This window comes from Nanorana parkeri, unplaced genomic scaffold (genome assembly GCF_000935625.1).
Source record: "Nanorana parkeri isolate BGI_ZX_2015 unplaced genomic scaffold, ASM93562v1 scaffold235, whole genome shotgun sequence".
NCBI classification, from domain to species: domain Eukaryota; kingdom Metazoa; phylum Chordata; class Amphibia; order Anura; family Dicroglossidae; genus Nanorana; species Nanorana parkeri.
Genome location: NW_017306503.1, coordinates 1,349,610 through 1,369,229, shown reverse-complemented (window position 1 = coordinate 1,369,229; position 19,620 = coordinate 1,349,610). Strand labels below are relative to the sequence as shown.

At 38.6% G+C, this 19,620-nt stretch overlaps 1 protein-coding gene across 1 annotated transcript in view; it reads right to left on the bottom strand.

Annotated features, from left to right (window-relative positions):
* LOC108786943 (utrophin-like) overlaps positions 1 to 19,620 on the bottom strand; it is a 583,766-nt gene that overhangs the window by 8,514 nt on the left and 555,632 nt on the right. The window contains exons 69-74 of the mRNA XM_018556366.1: positions 18,561 to 18,697; positions 16,668 to 16,706; positions 16,155 to 16,220; positions 10,402 to 10,467; positions 4,010 to 4,168; positions 1,264 to 1,507 (exon numbers count right to left, since the gene is read on the bottom strand). Coding sequence (XP_018411868.1) covers positions 1,264 to 1,507; positions 4,010 to 4,168; positions 10,402 to 10,467; positions 16,155 to 16,220; positions 16,668 to 16,706; positions 18,561 to 18,697 — 711 coding nt within the window. The remainder of the gene's footprint in view (positions 1 to 1,263; positions 1,508 to 4,009; positions 4,169 to 10,401; positions 10,468 to 16,154; positions 16,221 to 16,667; positions 16,707 to 18,560; positions 18,698 to 19,620) is intronic.

Here is a 19,620-nt window from a genome sequence, read left to right as displayed (position 1 = left end):
CTAATTATCATTTTTGTTTAAAGTGGAACTATGAGCAAAATCCAAAATGACATATATGGTGCAGTCTGTCAATAGCAAAGGCAAAGCAGTTTTTGTTTTTCTGATTCCCCTGTAACATTATGCCCTATTTGATACTGTCAGTAGATCAGTTGCTATTAAACTTCCTGTAGCAGGTCTACTCCTGCAGCTGCCCAGAAGTGACAGTTTCAAGGTTGGACAAACTATATAGCACTGACAAGGGTGCTTATAATGGTCAATTTAATTTGTATTGCATAAATAATTTTTCCAAATGAAACAACTTGTTGCTGTAACTGCCTAATAAATGTAAGCTGGTGTTAGAATTTGATGTGTCTGTCAATTTAAAGCTACACGTCCAACAAGTGGACTGCCATATGAGTGTAATACACCATTGCTTGTCATTAAAATACATCCAAGTATGATAATATAGGGCATGGGTAGGCAACATTGGCAATCATGTCTCTGTCTCTGGGAGTCATGTCTGGGGCTGCCAGAGTGTTAACATGCCTCATAGGACTTGTAATTCCACAAGAGCTAGATTGCTGAGGTTGCCTACCCCTGGTATTATGCTGTATACGGAGCATTGCACCTTTGAGAGCCTAAAAATTATTTTAGTTTTGTTTAGAACATCTCTACAATGTTATTGCTGTCTGTGTAATAGCTGGTGGGATTTACACTTGCTCATTATCAATACATTGATATATTCTTGTACTTTGAATTTGTGACATAAGGTATGAAGGTATCTATGGCTGCAAACACATTGGGGTTGATTCACAAAAAGCAAACAGACTGTTCATTTATCAAATGAAATTGCAGGGGAAGTTTCGCTTGGCCTGGTGAATGCGGGAAAATGTTATACTTTGCAAAGAATACCCAATTTCTTGCACATAAATTATACAAAAAAAATCATTTTTGCTTGCACATGACTGAATGATGGCAGTCAGCAGAGCTTCACCTCATTCATCAATCTAAGGGGAAGCTTTCCCAGCAAGATGCATATTCCCTTGCAAAACAAACAGGCTATTTGCTTTCGGTAAATCAATCCATTTATCGCCTAGATTGTAGTTTTCTCTGTTCCTGTTCAACCACCCTCTATGTATGATAGAGGGTGGTTGAACAGGAATTATAATTTCCATCATTTCTGTTTACAATCTACAGGCTCAATATGAGTAATGTGATGTGTACACTCATTCAAATATATAAATACAAAGTCACAAAAGTAATAAAATGTATGATGTATGGTACCTGCTCCAATAACTGCCGAAGCCGCTGAAGTTGGGACTCGAGTTGCTTGTTATGATCCTCTAGAATCTGCATCCTGGCTTCTAATCGGCCTTTGTGCTGTCTTAGCAGTTTTGCCTCAGCAATGAGTTCTGCATCCTCGGATGTGTGCTGAAGTGATGCCAGGGAATCAGGAGGAGAGGACGGAGGGCTCAGCCCTCGTCTCAGATGCTGTGCTTTCAGCTGTTCGTATTCAATCTTTAAATTCCTGATAAAAAGTATAGTTGGCATGTTATATATAAATAGGTCATTCTGAATTGACAACGTAAATTCCAGTCAAAAGTTTACCTTCCCAGCAACATCAGTAACTTATTATATCTCTCATAAACTATGACAGTGAGATACCACCTCTGTCTAACTTCCCTCACTGCAGCCATTAACAAAATGTCAAGCCTGCTCCTGCTGAATTCAATGGACTGCGAATTCTGCTTTGAGAGTATAACAGCCTTAGCGGGGGGCAGAGACACCATGCATGGTGATGATCTACCACCAGTGGCCCCATTAGCAAGTAAGCCAACAGGTCATTCAAAATGCCACAGTCACCATTAACGATACTGTATATCAGTTTTTAGTGGAACTTGATCACCTTGTAAATAAGCAAAATACTACCAGCCTTTTTGACCCAAAATAATTAATGCATTTCAGGAAAGATGAAGTAAGTTAGAAACAATAGATGGTTAAATCTGATAGAAAAGTGGCCTGGGTTTGAGCAAAGAAGAGCTATTTCCTGCAACAACTAATCAAAGCCCTAGGTTAGCAATTCGGGCTATTGTGAATAGCCCGTACAGGACTCCTTCGGTTCTACTGAACCGAAGGGGTCCTGGGGCCGAAGCTAGCCAAAGGATCGGCCAAAGCTACGGCCAGATCCTTCGGCAGCTTCGTGAATAGACCCCATAATTTGCTTATGAGTGCTCTAACGATGGGTTAGGGCAATATCTACTTAAACATGAAATAGTTTCCATGAAAGATTAGGGTTATACACTGAGTGGCCAGATTATTATCACCACCCCATCAGTACTTCGTTGGGCCACGAGATGACTTCGTTGGGCCGCCTCGTGATGTTGAGATGTTGAAAGGTAATGCGAGGAATCTGACACTGCACTGTTGCCCTTCTGTTGTCTTGCACCAGTCTTGCCACTCTCCGTTCTGCCCTAACATTTACTAGTCGCTGACGGCCACAATTCGCACGTTCAGACCCAGATTTTCAGCTGACAGTCCAGTCTTTAAACACTTTAACAACAGCTGCTCTTGAACATTTAACGAATTCTGCTGTTTGGCTGATACTCACTCCATGGCTCTGGGCGCCAACAATCATCCCACATTCAAAGGCTTTTAAATCGCGTTGTTTACCCATATCTTCAGGAAAAAATCCCTTCTATTGTCGTGGTAAACAACCTGCTTCCCTGTTTAAAACAACCTGCTTCCCTATTTATAATGGTCTGGCCCTCTAGCGACTTCAGCGCCAAATTATAGCTAATTATAGCTAATTTGCCTACAAATGTCAGGTGGTCATAATAATCTGGCATCTCAGTGTATAGCAACTATATTTGGCAGTATATGTAGTCATAGAATAATGATAATCAGGGTTAAAATACCTTTAACATGTTGACATTTCAGATCTGTTTCTTAAAGGATACCTGTCATATAAGAAATACAAAGATTGCCTTTGCCGACCTCTCCTTCTAAAAATGCCATCAGTCAGCAATAGTAACAACCTGTATATTTCTCCAGTAACAGGTGTATTATAAAGTATGTGTTCACTCAATGTTCAACACTGCACAGTCTATGCTGGTATTTAGAATAAGGTATCTGTAGACGTTAACACAGTGTGATCAGTCATATTTAGGGGCACAACAGCCGGCATAGTCAGGGCCGGCCTTAGGCCTGTAGGCGCCCTGTGCGATCCTACCTGCTCGGCCATCCTGACAGCTGCGGGCGCGGCTTCTCTCCCCCTCACCGCTCCGCCATCCTGACAGCAGGCAGCGCTCCTCTCCTCCTTCAGGGGGGGCGGACGAGGGAGCGCTGTCATATCGGATGGCCAGCGCCCAGCAATGAGGGGGAGAGAAGCCGCCCCCAGGACGAGCTGTGTCGGCCGCACGGCGCCCTTGTTGCCATGGCGCCCTGTGCGGCCGCACTGCTCGCACACCCCTAAGGCCGGCCCTGGGCATAGTTGCCTAAGAGCAGTCTCTGCAAGGGGGACATAGTTGCCTAAGAGCTGTCTTTGCAAGGCTGAGGGCTTGTTCACACCATGTACGCAGCACAACTCACTGTGCCGCATATCACCACAATGATGACCATCTCAAAAGGCTGTGTTGCATAGAGTTGAATGAAGTGTCATTTTGTGACACTTTTGTAAAGTTAAAAAAAGCAATAAACAGTGCAATGCGTTATAACAGTGCATTGCATTGCCCCTCACTCCTACACAGCACGCATGCATGTTAGCAAGATGGCTATTGTGTACAAATCTTGAAACAGGTCAAATGAAGGTTAGAAGGAGGTGAACTGCAGGTCAAATGTACCTGTCAATTAATTCTGAATGATCTCAAAAGTATCTCCATCTGACGTGAAACTGATGCCATCAACACTAGCCCAAAGTCCATCAACACAGGCCCGTATACTAGGCCTGTAATAATGTAATATCTGCATCTGGGTTTGGGAACTTAAAAGAATTTTCCTAAAATACTTATCATGCAGAAATTTGGACATATACCTTTGCTCTTCCTCTAGATCAGCAATGATTTGCTCCAGTTCTCCTTGCTCTTCTCGCTCGACAAACTTTAGGATCTGAGCAGGACTTTGTGGCTGACCTAAAGGTGATTCTCCTCCCAATGTGTGACAGTAATGTTGGATAAGAGCGTGCTCATCGTCTCTATAAATGTAAAATATTAAAAAATTAAGAAAATATAAATATTTACTTTAAAACACACATAAAAACATAAGCATGATATATTTACCAGTCTACAGGTAAACCTGGTATATTGTAGCTTGTATGCAAATCTGGATGCCTGGTTGGGGCATCCCAGATTAACCTGCTTACAAACTGTGGTCCAGAGAAGTGTTTAGGTATTACACATTCCATATACCACTGAGATTTGGATATACAGTACTCACATAATCTTTATGGTTTATGTGAAATGTATCACTGGGAAAATTCTCAAGACATTGGAGTGTATTTACAAAATGTTTGCAAAGCTGTTCTTTCTGTTAAAGCCTGATTTTTACATTTGCCCTGAATTATGGCAACTAGATGGAGCCAGGGAGCACAGAAAATAAATATGTATGCCTCCATCTGTGGTGCGAATGTTTAAGTCAGATTTTCGCAGAACAAACAGCTATGTGAACACTTTATAAATACACCCCTAATGTCTGTCGAGTCCCTTTTGCGCTGTCATTTGAACACAAATGCCAAAGCACAGCAGTGTTTTAAGAAAAATAGTGTCCTCCAAACATGTTTGAAAGGGCTGACAGTTTACTTTTTAATATTCTATAGTACAAATAATATTGAAATAAATAGTTTACTTTTTGATTCTACTTTATTGTACTGTCATGTAATGTCCATATACACTGAGTACTTAAAATTGTTAACAGAATTAGAAAACCTGTACACTCTTTTCAAGATAACTAGACTTCAGTTATATTGATTAAGGTATTTGTTAACTAGGTTCCTGAAGCAAATGTCTTGAGTTATCAATGTGAACAGTGTTCCTTAGATAATAGGCATGCATGTCCCAAGATGCACATCCTCTGCTGATTTAATTACACAATGAAGAGTTGCTTTAATTGCACATGCAGTGAAAGTTGAGCCGATGCAGTGGCATTATTAGATGCTGAGAATTCAATAAACTACGAGAACTACAAGGGCTAGATGTAGAGACACAGATAAGCAGTTTTCCCTCATGTCAGTCTCCTGATACTTTTGTGGGGAGGAAATTGTAGCAGTCTTAATAAAACATAAAGCATTTAAACACCAGAGAAAGTGCTTCTGCTAAGGATACAAGACAATATTTCTACGGCCCCTTTTACATGGGTGCCCGTTGATCCATTTCTGCAGGTGATCCTAGACTAATCCCCTGCTCAGTATGGAAACGGATGTCACATATGTGACAACCATGTCTGTTCCAACTTTTTCCTCCATCTTGTGATGGAGGAAAACTAGACCCATGTAATCCCTAAGGGATAGCCGGATGTAAACGGCGTAGTCAAGAGTAGCCATCCACATCTGGTCAGGTCAGGAAAAACAGACCTGGATGCACATTTTGTGCATTTGGTCTGATGAACCTGAACAGACATGGATGGACATCAAGCCTTCATAGGGATACACTAGTCTGTTTTCATAGGACCAAAAAAACTGATGGAGAGCTCATGTGAAAGAGTATTTTAGGTTAATGAAAAATTACATATAGGGCACATTTAGAGAAGTACACCTTATTGGTGTCTCTGCATCTACCTTTTGTATTTCTTATAGTTTATTAAATTATCAGCATTTAATAACTTGACCGCATCGGCTTCACTTTCACTGCACTGTGTTGGTACAACTGTGCAGTAGACAGAATTTTTACCTGCCTGTAAATATACAATCCCATACATGTTAGCTATAAATCTTTCATACAAATGCATATTAAAAAGATGAAATACACCAAATTCAATTAAAACATATTTAAATGCATTAAATTGCATGTAAATTCAGGAAAAATAATGCTATGGAAACAGCTGCATGCAACTGTTACATGCAGTTTATAAACATTAGCTTTTTCTATTCTTCCTGCACATGTCTGTTAAGTAAAACTGTCATGAGAAGATGATTCAGTGACAAATTTTGGGCTTAGCCAGTGAGATTAGTTTTGTCATTGAACAAACACGGTCATTGCAAGACACAAGTGGGATCAGGACAAACATCACTATAGCCAGACTCAGATATGACACTGTCTACAGAGGCACCGTTGGACATATGCTTAAAACGCAGGGTGGAAATGCATGCGCTACATGTGTTGGGTGATCTGAAAAAAAATACAATTTAAAAGGATGAGCAAAAAGGATGTGAAAAGAAATATCCAGATTGCCCAAATTATCGCCAACCTCAGAACAGATCAGATGAGGTGATAATCCATTGTCCATAGTATGACAACCATCATCGGGCATGCAAGTCTGACTGTTCTTTAATGGCTATGGCCAGGTGAATGGTGAATTCAGCCCTATATACTGCTTACAATACTTAAAGCGGCACAAAACTCTCAGCTTTTTTCTCCTTATACACCTCTACACAATGAACATTCTCCAAACATACATTTATTCATGTTTGAAAATAAAGTCTTACTATTTTAATCTCTTTAGAAAGCCTGCTGTGCTCGCTCCTGTGTCTTTTCTTTTCAGGCACATTTCCTGTCCCTTAGGAAGAGCCGTGCACGTTGATTCTGGTCACGTGCACATCTTTCTTTGCCTACAACTGCCATGAGGCAGAGAGGAATCATCCCTCACTGCACACAGCTACCTCCCCCACGCTCAATCTCATCACTATACACACTGTGACAGTTTCACTGCTTGTAATCTCCTTTGCAATGCTCTGAATTATCAAAACTACTTACAAGGGCTTTACAACAAATTTACAACAAACAATCACATTTACAACAATCTACACAGAAAAACAGCTTTATTTCAAATGTAGGAGCCGTATCTCTGACTTTGTGACCAGATTCAGCATGTGAGCTGAGACTCAGAAGAAAGTATGAGGCTGGTGACAGCTCACATGCTGAATATCCTCACAAGCAGCTCTCTTCCCACTCCCTCCTTGGTAAGCCAGGAGGAGAGAAATCAAAGAACATATATTAGTGTGGGAGAGCTGAAGAAATCCTGGTTCCTTGCAGAGTCTAGAGGGGAGGATTCGTAGGTGGAGACTGAGAAGACACACCCTCAGCATGTTGTAGTCCTTCACATGAACCAGCACTGAGGGTGGCTACTTTTTAGCTCACACAGGCACCATGGAGAAGAAAAGTAGCCACCCTCTGGCAGGAAGCTGCATGTGGCTGGAAAAATAAAATGAATTTTGGAGTATTTAGAGCTGAACAATGATGAAAAAAAGGTACACAGTCATTCATTATTTATATAATAGAAGTTATTTTTCTTATTTAATTTCTGAGTTTAGTGTCACTTTAAATTTCTCTAAAGGACATTTGTGTTATCTGCTTATTTATTGTTCACCACTGGCCATATTGCTTTAGTAATTTCATAAGCTACTATTATAGCCCCATTCTAATCAAATTTCTATTTATTTCAAGGATTCTTATGAATTCAGTAGCAATCTAGCACTTACTTGTAATCCTGCCACTTAATAATTTAGTAAAGATTTTGATCTATCAAGATTAAGGTAAGAAAAACATACTCATCATTAACCAATTATTAGTTTGGAGAGGTGTACTGAATGTTCCACTTCAAATGGCCATTTGCTCACAAAACATAAGGAGTAAAGAGGTTTGTTATATCTCCAGATGATTGCTCTACAATTCATGAATATGTATTCTGCAAACCTTATAACAAAACAGAGCCAGTAATGAGGTGACACTGGCTTCTACTTATAATAGAAATCAAGCTGCAGCCAATCTTATAGAAACAAGTAAAACAATACACAAAGGAATGTTAGCTTACCTACTTAGAATGTTCTATTTTAAAAAGGTTGCCTTGTTTTTAAATAGCCCAGATAGCAAGAAATTGTGCTGCAAGTTTGAAAATGACTTGCTAAACTCTTGCAGACTTGCCAAGCTTCACAATTTTGTTGCACAATTACAGCAAGTCTACATTGCAAGTCTCCAGACCAGCGAGCTTGCAGAGCTCTTGCTAAGACCTGCAGGACTCTTGCTGTAGACTTGCCAAGCAAATTTGCTACAAATTCAAAAAGTGTCAACTAGAACTTGTGCTGCAAGTGTTCTGCAAGTCTACAACTTGCCAGGAATGTGCCAGGAATGTGTGCGGCAAGTTAATAAAATTACAATTTAACCCCGACACAAGTTTGTGGCAAGTTATCCTTGCTATCTGGGAGGCTATTCATATAATATATGCAAGTTAATGATACCTTATTACTAAAGTGTACCAAAGTAAAAAGGTGAACATTTGCTATCTTATAGGGAACATCTAGAAAGGTTATTTTGCCTAAGCGGTACATTGAGAAAATCTACCTTTAGTATTGAGCTTTGGTGATGTCATGACTGTGCGGCTTACTGCTCCGTGCTGTGAAAAATGCTACAGTGCAAGGATTTGAGGTGGGATTGGACTTGAGAAAGGGGACTTTTTCTCCCTTAAATCTTCCTGTTCCACCTCCATCTGTCACCAGGTGTCCTTACTCTCTTTACTTTGTGAATGGCAAACATTTTGTATACTCTCTTGTACTTAGATTTCACAATTTTTGGCTATCTATGTGATGGTTCCTATATTGCATACTGTAACCTCATGCCTGATGTCTATAGCATAGGAGCCTGAACTGTGTTTTGTCTAAAAATATAAAAAAGAACAAAAGTGTTGATACGACTTCTCTTGGTATGCTGACTTATTTATATCATTGTACATTGATTTGAGAACTCTTTTTTATGGGGAGGTCCCTTTACAACCAATTATCTATGCTTGTTTGCCTCCAAATTCTTATTTAAAGGTGTGTCTTATCCATTATCTTCTAGCAGTGCAAGGATTTCCCTGTTGTGCTTCATTCACTATGAGGATCTGTGATTCTCTACCTCTCCCTGCTGCTTCCTAAAAATTCCCCACCAGTCAGCAGGGGGAAGCTCTACAATGAGAAAGCAAAGCCCTGGTCCTCTACCAAAATGGCCACCTCTACACAGAGATGCAGTGCAGACCAAGGCATAGGAAGTCATTACTGGCAAAAAGATCAGTTGCAAGTAGTCAACCTACAGGTATTGCTGGTGACCAGTCCTTTGCCTTCTGCGTTTTTTTTTTTGGGCACAGCTTACACATTTTAAGTCTGTTTTTAAAGCGTTGGGTAAAAAGTATTAAAGTGATTCTTGTATTTAAAGCTCACGTGGACACTATCATACTGCTTTGGCTTCTTTACACAATCCAAAATTATAACTGGCTAATGAACTTTCACCTCAATAACCACTAGAGTCCTTAATAGACACCATAGCCCTAAGCTTCACTATACTGTATAAAGCTTGATGTGAAGGATTACTGTTCTCTGTAAAACACTAAGTAATATGTTTGCACTAAACACAGTACATATACAGTAGGTAAATGAATCATCAATCAAGAACGTATATGCAACCTTCTCCCCAAAACAACACATTTTTATTGTGTTACTCCCAATGAGCAGTGTATGGGTAAATGACAAACAAGAGTATTTTTAAAATAATAATAAGCTATAGTTTCAGTCAAGGAAATCATTAATTGTGCTGTAAAATGGCGCTCAAGCATGAAAAAGTGAAAATAACATTTCATTTGTAATTAATTTTGCCAAAGTGGCCCTGTGCGTGTGATAATTTTAAATCATAGCTAGCTACTAAAGGGATTATTAAAATGAGTTTTGATATTCTAACCCACAACAATACTGTAATTTAATCTGTTCTGCAGCTAAGACTACAAATAAGTATAAGAGGATTGTTACCCAATTACAATCGGTAGGGGAATTATAGTGGACAAATTACAACCAAATGCAGACCCGGCTAATAAATCTTGGAAATACCATTGATCTTTATTTTCTCCCTAAGACACAAGGGGTGTGTCCTCAGTGTGTACAGATGCGTATTTGGGTAAAGTAGCTGCCATTGCATGTCTGTTATGTCCCAAGTCATGGTAACATGTGCTACACGCAGTGTGATGCGGTGCAATTTATTCTGAATGGTAGACACCCCAATGCACCTTGCTGGCGGCCGTGCATTGTGGCCTTAATGTAACACACTTAAATGCATGGCATTACGCGGATTGATGTGCATGTGCAATAGTGTGAATGGGCCCTCAGGGAGGGGATATTCTTTCACGTGGATGAGTTACTATTCAGCTTATCTGGCAAGAGACATTGGATAAAAACATGTATTCACCCCATCCATTCTATAACTGCACACGTACAATATTACAATATTCTGTAACCTAACAAATATTACTCACATGCTTCCAGTGGCCGAGCTACTGTCTGTGAACAAGGATCCATTGGTTCTTTCCATTTGTGCCAGCCTAGCAAGGGGGGGAAAAAAAAAGGCATGTTTACTGTAGTAGATGAATACACTTTAAATCAGCAGGGAAACAATTTTGTGCCTTATCTTGGCCCTAACGACCAGGCCAGGCAGCTCATCCTAAAACAAACATGATGGAGGACAATCCAACATAAAACATATCTGACCATAGCCCATTGCTGCACTTGAAAACTGTTCAGGGGATAAGAAAAGTCATGTGATAACGACAGTACGTACAAGGACAGATGCAGTTGTTATGTGAACAGATTTCATCCTGTAACATTTCATTTTTTTAATGGCTGAGAAGATAACATTAGGTGAAAAAGTAAACTAGTGGCCTATAAGGAATAAAACAATTGTAATTAGTAGGGATGCACCAATACCGATACTAGTATTCGCCCAAATTCTCCGATACCTTCCCCGGTACCGGAACTTCCGGTCGGAGAGGGATTTCCTCTGACCGGAAATCCCCCTCTGCCAGGACCCAGCTTCTCGGCCATTCAGGAAACTGGGTGGCAGGTAATGACCCAACTCCCTGATTTGTTGGAAAGCCAGCTCAATGCTGATTGGCTGGGAAACCGGTTTCCCGGTCAATCAACATCGAGCCAGCTACCCGAGCAATCAAGAAGCTGGGCAGCGGGTAATGGCACGCCTCCTGATTGCCCTGGGATGCCAGCTCCATGCTAGCAGTATCAATACTCGATATTGGCGATTACCGAAATAGAAAACATCGGTACTCGTACAAGATAACGAAAAACTGGTATTGGTGCATCCCTAGTAATTAGTGATAACTGGTCAGCATATCGCTAGAAAGGTTTTGAAAGGATTACAAAATACCTGTTGCACTCCTAATTAAGATGCAATGCATCATGGCCAAAATGTCCGTGTGCTTCAGTAGACCGTGAGCTAAGCTTACAAACTAAAGCCATAGTAGGCACACCCCACAGTCTTTCTACCCACATACATTGCCTTATTTAATGTGTCACATAACATAGACATCCCAATAAAAAAAGATAGTGCTATTTGATGAGACAAAAAAAGTGTGGCCAAGTTTAAAGGATCAGAATTATGCAGTTTTTAACTAAGCCAGTGAAAAAAAGATATCATCCCTATGAGCAGGCGCAGCAACAAAACTGCAGCATGTACAGTTACTGTATGGTATTCAGAGTTATTAGGGGAGTGTTGGCTTGTGTAGTATTGTTTATACCATTTTTATATTCATTTAATTTCAGCTAGTTACAGGGGCATATTAACTCTCTATACAGCTTAATTCCTTTATAGCTCATGCAATCTATTGTTTTGTTGCCATTGAAAATCTGGCTACTGGATCTTTACCATCGTATTTCATTTAAAGATGAAAACTGTTATTGTTTAACTATTCAATCAGCATTCATTATAGACCTATATTTGAATCTCAGACAATCATGTCATCTCACCTGCTGAGTTATGCCTGGTTCACACCTAGGCAGCATAGTTTTTGCACGTTTCTACGCACGGTTATTTGCACATTTAATGCACGTTTGGCACATTTTTAGGCGCATAAAAATGCGCGCACATGAAGACACATGTTTTGACTGGCAGCTTAAAGCGGATCTTTACCCATATCTTTAAAATAACAACAAACACACCTTTAGAAATGTTTAGTAATGGCAATTTACAAACACTTACATATAGATAAGTGCAGGCTTATTATTATTTGCATACCTTATTTCTCTTTTCTTCCCCAGTCTTCTGACAGTGGCCATGTTTACTAAGGGCAGATTACTAGCTCTCCTATTACTTTCTGGATTTCTGGCACATGTGACTAGATATATGACTAGGACATGTGACCAGGACATGTGACCATGCACGTCATCTCAGGGTAGAAAAATGTCTGAGATTACAGATAAAATTTCCCAGCAATGCTCTACTGATGACAAGGCAATCCCAGTGTGCATTGCTTTGCCAAACTGAAGTCATTTTGCCCTTTCAAAGCAGGAAGTGAATACTCTGCAAGTGTAAGTATTTTAAAATCCCAGCATTTTACAACTGACCTGTCTATGTTATTAATAATCACCATACATAGAGGGATGCATTGGTAGAATTTAGATTTTTGAGGTTTGCTTTATGAAACACTGCGGCCAATAGACAAACGCACCCGAAAATGTGCAACATACTTATGCCACACGTTTCCTGGCATTTCCATTGAAGTCTAAAAAATCTGATGTACTTTTTTCTGTGTTTGGCATTTTCCTGCTCAGGTGTGAACAAGAGCCATTGGAAATCATGGGATTTCATGTGTTGGTCCTTTAAAAGTTCTTCTCCTACTGCTCAAAAATGCCTAGGTGTGAACCAGGACTAAGGGAGTGGTTGTATATGATCTTATGGCAGTAGCTTGGCCGTTGATACATTAGAGGAAGTTTGGGTAGTTGTATAGTCCTCAAATTAAACAACATAAAAAAGGCACCAAAAATTTGCAGTTTACAAGTGACCTAATTTTATGGTTATTTGATCAAATTTGAGGCACAGACTTATGACAAAATGTGTTTTTTAAATTAGTACAACGGTGACTCCAAGTCATAAAATTTTCATTTAATAGGGCATAAAACATAAAAGGACTTAAAAGTGTTTTACAGTCAGATGCTTACAGACATGAAAGTAGCTCTGCACCTTTAATTTTATTATTCCAGAACACTATGCTTTTCTGAGGCACAGGATAGCAATTATGTTTGAAGGAAGTGTCTCTGCTTTGAAGTAAACTTCAAGAATTTTTCAGTGATGAAAGTCAAACAAATAAACGTATTTTTAATAAATATGTAAATAAGTGTTCAGTTTCAGCCTTGTGAAACACATCAGTATTACGAGGCTGTGCACCCCTCTCCTATCCATTTCTCCTACTCACATTGGATAGGAGATGACAATGTTGTCAGACATACACAAATAATAAATGTATAAGCATGTTTTAGATCAAAGACTTGTTTTCTAATTTGCACATTTCCCACAAAGTACAAGCTTAGTAGCAAACTTTATCCAGGTTATCTTTTCATATTAGCAACTGTGGAATCTTAGAAAAGATGATGGCACACCACATATTGATACTGATTGATGGTAATATGCAAAGAGCAATGACATGCAATAACTTATGACATCCAATCAGTATTCAGCAGCTTACAATAGGTAGTCTAATAAAGGCTGATCTCTCACTGGTTGATTTCTGTTAGTGTGTACTATCAATATTTGCAGTTTTATTAAATTAGGTTTTTACTAGAAATGGTAATAAGAGTAGTAGTACAGACTTGGTGACTTAAATGAACAAGCATATGTCAGTAGAACAGTGTTTACCAAACATTGGTCAGTCTTATGTTACCATGATGGCTACTGATATGGGTTACTGCATACCCCGTCTGTTAAGTACGTAGTCATGATTTAGTGATAAAAGAGGTTACGTTATCAACTGCACTGTGGTTAAAAAATAGAAGCAACTGTGTTATGCTAACACAATAGATACTACATTTTCACGATTCATGTACAAGGAGAACACACACAAAAAAGCACTGCTCCTTCACACCACAGGAAAAAATGAGCTGTGTGCTTGCCACAGGGAGCATGTCCTCCCTCCAATATGAGCTCATACAAACAGAAGAAAAGCTGGCTGCACACTGGATTCTGCTGGGATAGTTTATTGAAGCTTGAAACACAACACTGGTGTCTGACCCAAAGTCCATCCCCTCTGACACGTTTTACCCAACCACTGGCTTATTGTAGTGATGTTACGATTTATGTTGTATTGTTATGTTTCCTTTCCCAATTAATACAAAGGTCTTCACATAATACATATCCCAGCTACCTATATGGCGAGTGCTACGGATTCCAGGCGCATATACCACTTTTCTACTGCATGTCAAAAAGTGGATATTTGTGCTCTGTGGTTCAAATCCCCATACTACTCCTTGCACTTTGCAGGTGTCAATGAGTGAGCATACTCTCCCACAGCACGGGCTACCCAATACCAGAAGAGGCATAATAATTCATAATGCAGATACAGTAGGATACACTGACTTCTACTGGGCTGTGTACAGTACAGCTTTTCAAACCCAAGGCAGTGATATTGGGTATGTATAAAGTCAGTGATACACATCTCACATTTTGGGATGTGCAGCACTAGTGGGGGGGCGGCGTTGCTGTTTTGCCTAGGGCAGCAGCATTTGTAAATACACCGCTGACTAGGACTATAAATTATTTACATTTGCAGAACTTGCACTAACAGCTGTGATAATACTTGTAACTGATATAAAGTAAAGCGTAGGTCAAACAGAGTTAATGTCAGACATAGCATAATAGTCTGAAGGGCGTGGATACCACAAACACACACAAAAAAAAATCGAGCAAGGAGAACATTCCGAGGTGTACCTGTCTACCCAAACCAGCCCTATAATGTTTTAGATCAGCAACCTTGCAAATTGAGGGTCTCATGTGTTTTAATGTGCAGCGAAAGACATGCATTCTGAACAGTTTGCATTCATAATGAGCTGTGTAGCACTGTCTATGCAACATTGTCTAAGATGTGAAAAATTAAAATAATGTTCGCTCTCTGACCCCCATATCCGAAGAAGTGACATGGTCTGCTATGGCTATCAGTCTCCATGATTGAAGCGTACATAATAGTGTTATAATTATAAGTTACAAAATATAGATCTTCACAATTAAATTAGCCAAATACTGCTCTTTCCAGCCAACGTGATGTGTTTTGTTCTGTTCAGAATACACAATTACTAAAATATTAAATGAATCCTTAATGCTTCTAACTCAATAGATTTAACATACAATTATATGAGTTAATATAGGATGAAAACTGGATGAAGCTGTATCACAGCTAGCACTAATTCCATACCTTTGTCCTGATCTGCCAGTGCAGTAAATGGCGACAGCATAGAACACAAAAATCTTTGCAAGTTCAGCGTTGGGAATATATTCATACCAAATCATCCTGACACTGTAACTTTCAATTACTGCTAACAATTAATAACAGATTAATCTACTGTAGAAGCCAAAATAAATGATAGAAATACAACAGCAGAAGACAGACCACGATAGATCATGATTCCTATGCAGTATATGCTCCAAAATGTGTTTTTTGTTGGACTTGCCAGTTTTCCTTGTGTATTCTAGGACCTGTGAGGCTGATTTGCAAAACCTAAACTAATGAAAACTTTTGCACATATTACATGCTATTACAGTTGATTTAGTAAAAGAGTCACATCTGTTCAGTTAGCAAGGTAAATGGTAACTTTGCAAAGTGTATGTTCGCAAAGTTTAGTGAAAGGGTTGAAGCCATATTCACTTTGTATGCCCAATACTATGCAAGGTACAGGATTTTTGCTAGTGCATGGAAATGAACACAGCTTTACCTGGTTCACTAACCTACAGTAAGTAAAAGTTCAGTGTAATGTGAAAATACACTTTACAAAGGGGACAGTCTTTATTCCTTTAGCAAAACATCACCAGTATGTCTAATAAAGACAGAAAAGGCATGAGAAACAAAATTATTAATATGACTACCAAAAAGGAAATCATGAAAGAAAAAAAAAAAACTAATGCCAAAAAACACACTTATTTTCAAAAAATAAAATGATGAGAACATGTATATTCAAATTGTGGTTTTATTTTATAAGCAAATCCTCCAAATAAGACGTGTGGATGGTTTCTTACCTGCTGGCATATTGCTCTATTCTGGAATGTGTATCATCATCAAATAATTCCGGAGATTGCAATGGACTAGAATTTAATAGAAAACAAAAAAGATTTAAAAAACAAAAACACAAAAAAAGGTTAAGGGCTGTTCTACATAGGTGCCCACTGTGCACTCATTTGCATTCAATTTTCTATACAGCAGGTTGGACACCGCTGAGATAGTGATCCATGGGGCTTTGGAGTCAGTACTAAATATGTTCTGTTGATTTGAGCTACAGACTTGCATTTATATCAGACTCCAAGTCCTGTTTACTGACATTATGTGCTCCCCATATTGTTAGAAACCAGTCTGCTTTGTTCATTCACTTCTACTAGGCCTGTGGGAAATGGAACTGACTGCAAATGAGAAATAGGTAAATTGTACACTTAGCCCCTGTATACGCTAGCCCAAAAACAGACCGTGAAATTTAAAACTCTGTACCCAAATGAAACTATTTATTAGACCTGGGCAATTTTAGACAATATACTCACTCAAACTGGTCTGGCCACATGCTGATGAGTGTAATAGGGCTGTAAGAGAATAAGGAGAGCAAGAGAGAGACACTTTAATGCCATGTAAGTGACAGCAGAAAAACCACAAAGCCCATCCTTTCTTTCCCCTAAAGAGGCCATACAAAGGTTTTGAAAGATTAACGCTCCTAAGCAGGATTCCTGGAGGGCTGCTATTAGAATTGTGCAGCACAAATGCAGTACATGTGCTAAATTATTGCATTCTCCAGTAGTTCCATATCAGAACACTGCTATAAGTATTTTACCTAATAAATGAATGTGCACCAGGAATTGCAATGAAAGTTCAACGGAGCTTCAAGCTGAGTAAAAGAATCTGATTGTGCCAGAAATTAATAGCAGCACAGAACAATACAGAAAACAAGAAGCACATCCACAGAAATTACCCTGAATAAAATTTACTGTAGGTAATTGAAATACAGTGAATGAAAGCTGTGGCCATACAATAGCAAGATGATTCCCTCATAGCCCAGTTCAAATGGTACTGCAAATGAAATGTTTAATTTTAAAAAGTATTAGCTATATGTGTTTAAATCAGATAAAACCAGATAATTTAACATTTTATTTACCAAAGAAAACATGTAGTTAATATAAAAAGTTTAAACTATAAATTTTAGAATTTATGTAAATTCCAACAATGTGCTTTCTTTGTACCCTCCACCTATAACACAAAACAATTTCGATTGCAAAGTTGTAATATTTATTAGTACAGGTAACACAACAGTACTTATAAGGAGAATGAGCAATCTCCACTTGAAAACTGCTAATAAACTTGCATCATTCAAATAAAATTTGTGAAGGTCAGCACTGGATTTAGTTCCTCAATTTTCCCAAAAAATATGATGGCTATGGTTTTTGTCAATGTAAATCTGCCAAACGATTACAATACATCTAAGCCTGAAGAGAATATTCATACACTGAATCACATCCAATGGCTTCTAATGTAAGTGCCACAGCAGGCCTCCTTCAGAAAACGCTAGATGCCTGACTTTATTCTTTTTCAGTCACAGACCTATAACAAGCATGCTGTAAATGTGTGTCAGAACTCCTTTTCTCTTTACATGTTGCAGGCCAATGACTTAGCCAGCATGGAAGTTAAAACATCTGAATGGTATTCGCTAATAACAGAGTCCCTTTAAGTCATAGGTATTTCTCCGTAAATTTGGTATTGCTTTAAACAGCTTCTCGCCTCAAAAAAATTGTAACTGAACACATAAATACTACATGCATTACTTCTCAAACGTAGGAAGCATCAAAGGCTACATGGTTCTTAAAATGTATTTAACCCACGTTTACCTTGACCTCTAATGTCACATACTGGTCTTCTCCCCACGAAAACGACCCTCATGGCTATAGGGTGACTGTTTATTGTTACCTGTTCTTCAAGCACTTACTGTATTATTACCAACATATTTGTTCACTATTGTGATCTAGTTTGTCACTTTTGTTACTGGGACATATCCCACATTGCATGTCTAGATTGCAGTCTGCATACTACTACCTGATATACAAGTACAATGCATGTCAATATTTGTTGATATCTGTATTGCTCTTTTCCACAATAAAAACTCACATGCTAAAAAAAAAAAATGTAATTAAATGGTTTAAAATGATTATTGTCATTGTTATTATTGTTTTAAATGTTTGTATTATTATGTGTTCATAATTAATGTGGATCACAGCCTCTGGTCTGAATGTAGGTCACAAACTGGAAAGGGCTGGAACCTCTGCTATAGACTGTTTTTGCACTATAGGTTCATAATATAGCCTGGATGATCTCCATATTAAGGAGGCGTGTGGTGGCAATGAGATTTACATGTTTCCTAAAATAAAGAAAACATGATGCAGTTGACTTACGTCTCCATGTTATCTCCTTCAAGCACAGTCTGGACTGGTAAGTAGCCTAATCTGGGATGCTTGTCATAGTACTTTTTGGAACGGAACTTATTTTTCAGCACCTTTGTAAAGTCTCGAACATCTTCTCCCGATGTAGTCTGAGGGCAGAAAGAAAATTGAATAAATACATCTATATGAAACAGATGTTACTATTCAGTTAATCTAGCTTGCCGCCACTCTACTATTTCTCAGTGGGGACCTCTTGGACTTGATAGGTTTGGAATGTTGAGTAATTTAAATAAAGAATGCTTGGCAGGAGTTGTCCTCAAGCCAACCAGATTGACACTGTTCTGCTAAATCTGCATAATAATTAACACATACATTTGACTTTTGAATAAAAAAAGTATGAAAGACTAAGATAGAGACGCACAGAACTGGCAGCAGCCCAACCCCAAGGAAGCAGGGCTAAGAAAAAATAAATACATCTAGGTGTTTGTGACAGCAGAAAATCAAAGTAAAATGTGCTAAGCAGATAATAAAGAGCATACACAACTTATACATAACGTTCAGGTAAATGTCACCATAATACTTTTTAATAGTGCAAATTAAATTTTTCAGTATGTGCCAGAGGTCTTAAAGTGACCCTGTCCACCACATGGTCGAAACAAAACCAAAAACAAACAAAACCCATGCTGTGAAAGAAAGTGATAAACAAATAAGCTACATTTTTGTTAATAGCGAAGGTACTTGAATGTATTTTTAAGATTAGCTCCTGAACTTAGTGTCACTTTAAGGTCAAGACTTTTACCTATACACATTTAAAATAAAATACAGTTTTACTTTAATATTAAATATGTTGTTCAGCCACAACTAACATAAAATCAGTTTGAGAAAATTGTGAATTTAACTCTCTGGCCTAATAGTGTTTATGCATCAATAAAAAGTGCCATCTCTTGTAAAGTATAACTGTGCCAAGGAAAAGGTTGAGTGGAAAACCCTACAGTGAAAAAATGATGTTTCTTAATTAAGAGATTATTGTTATGTGTTGCAAGCAGTTTCATGATGGAAATATCTATTTTTT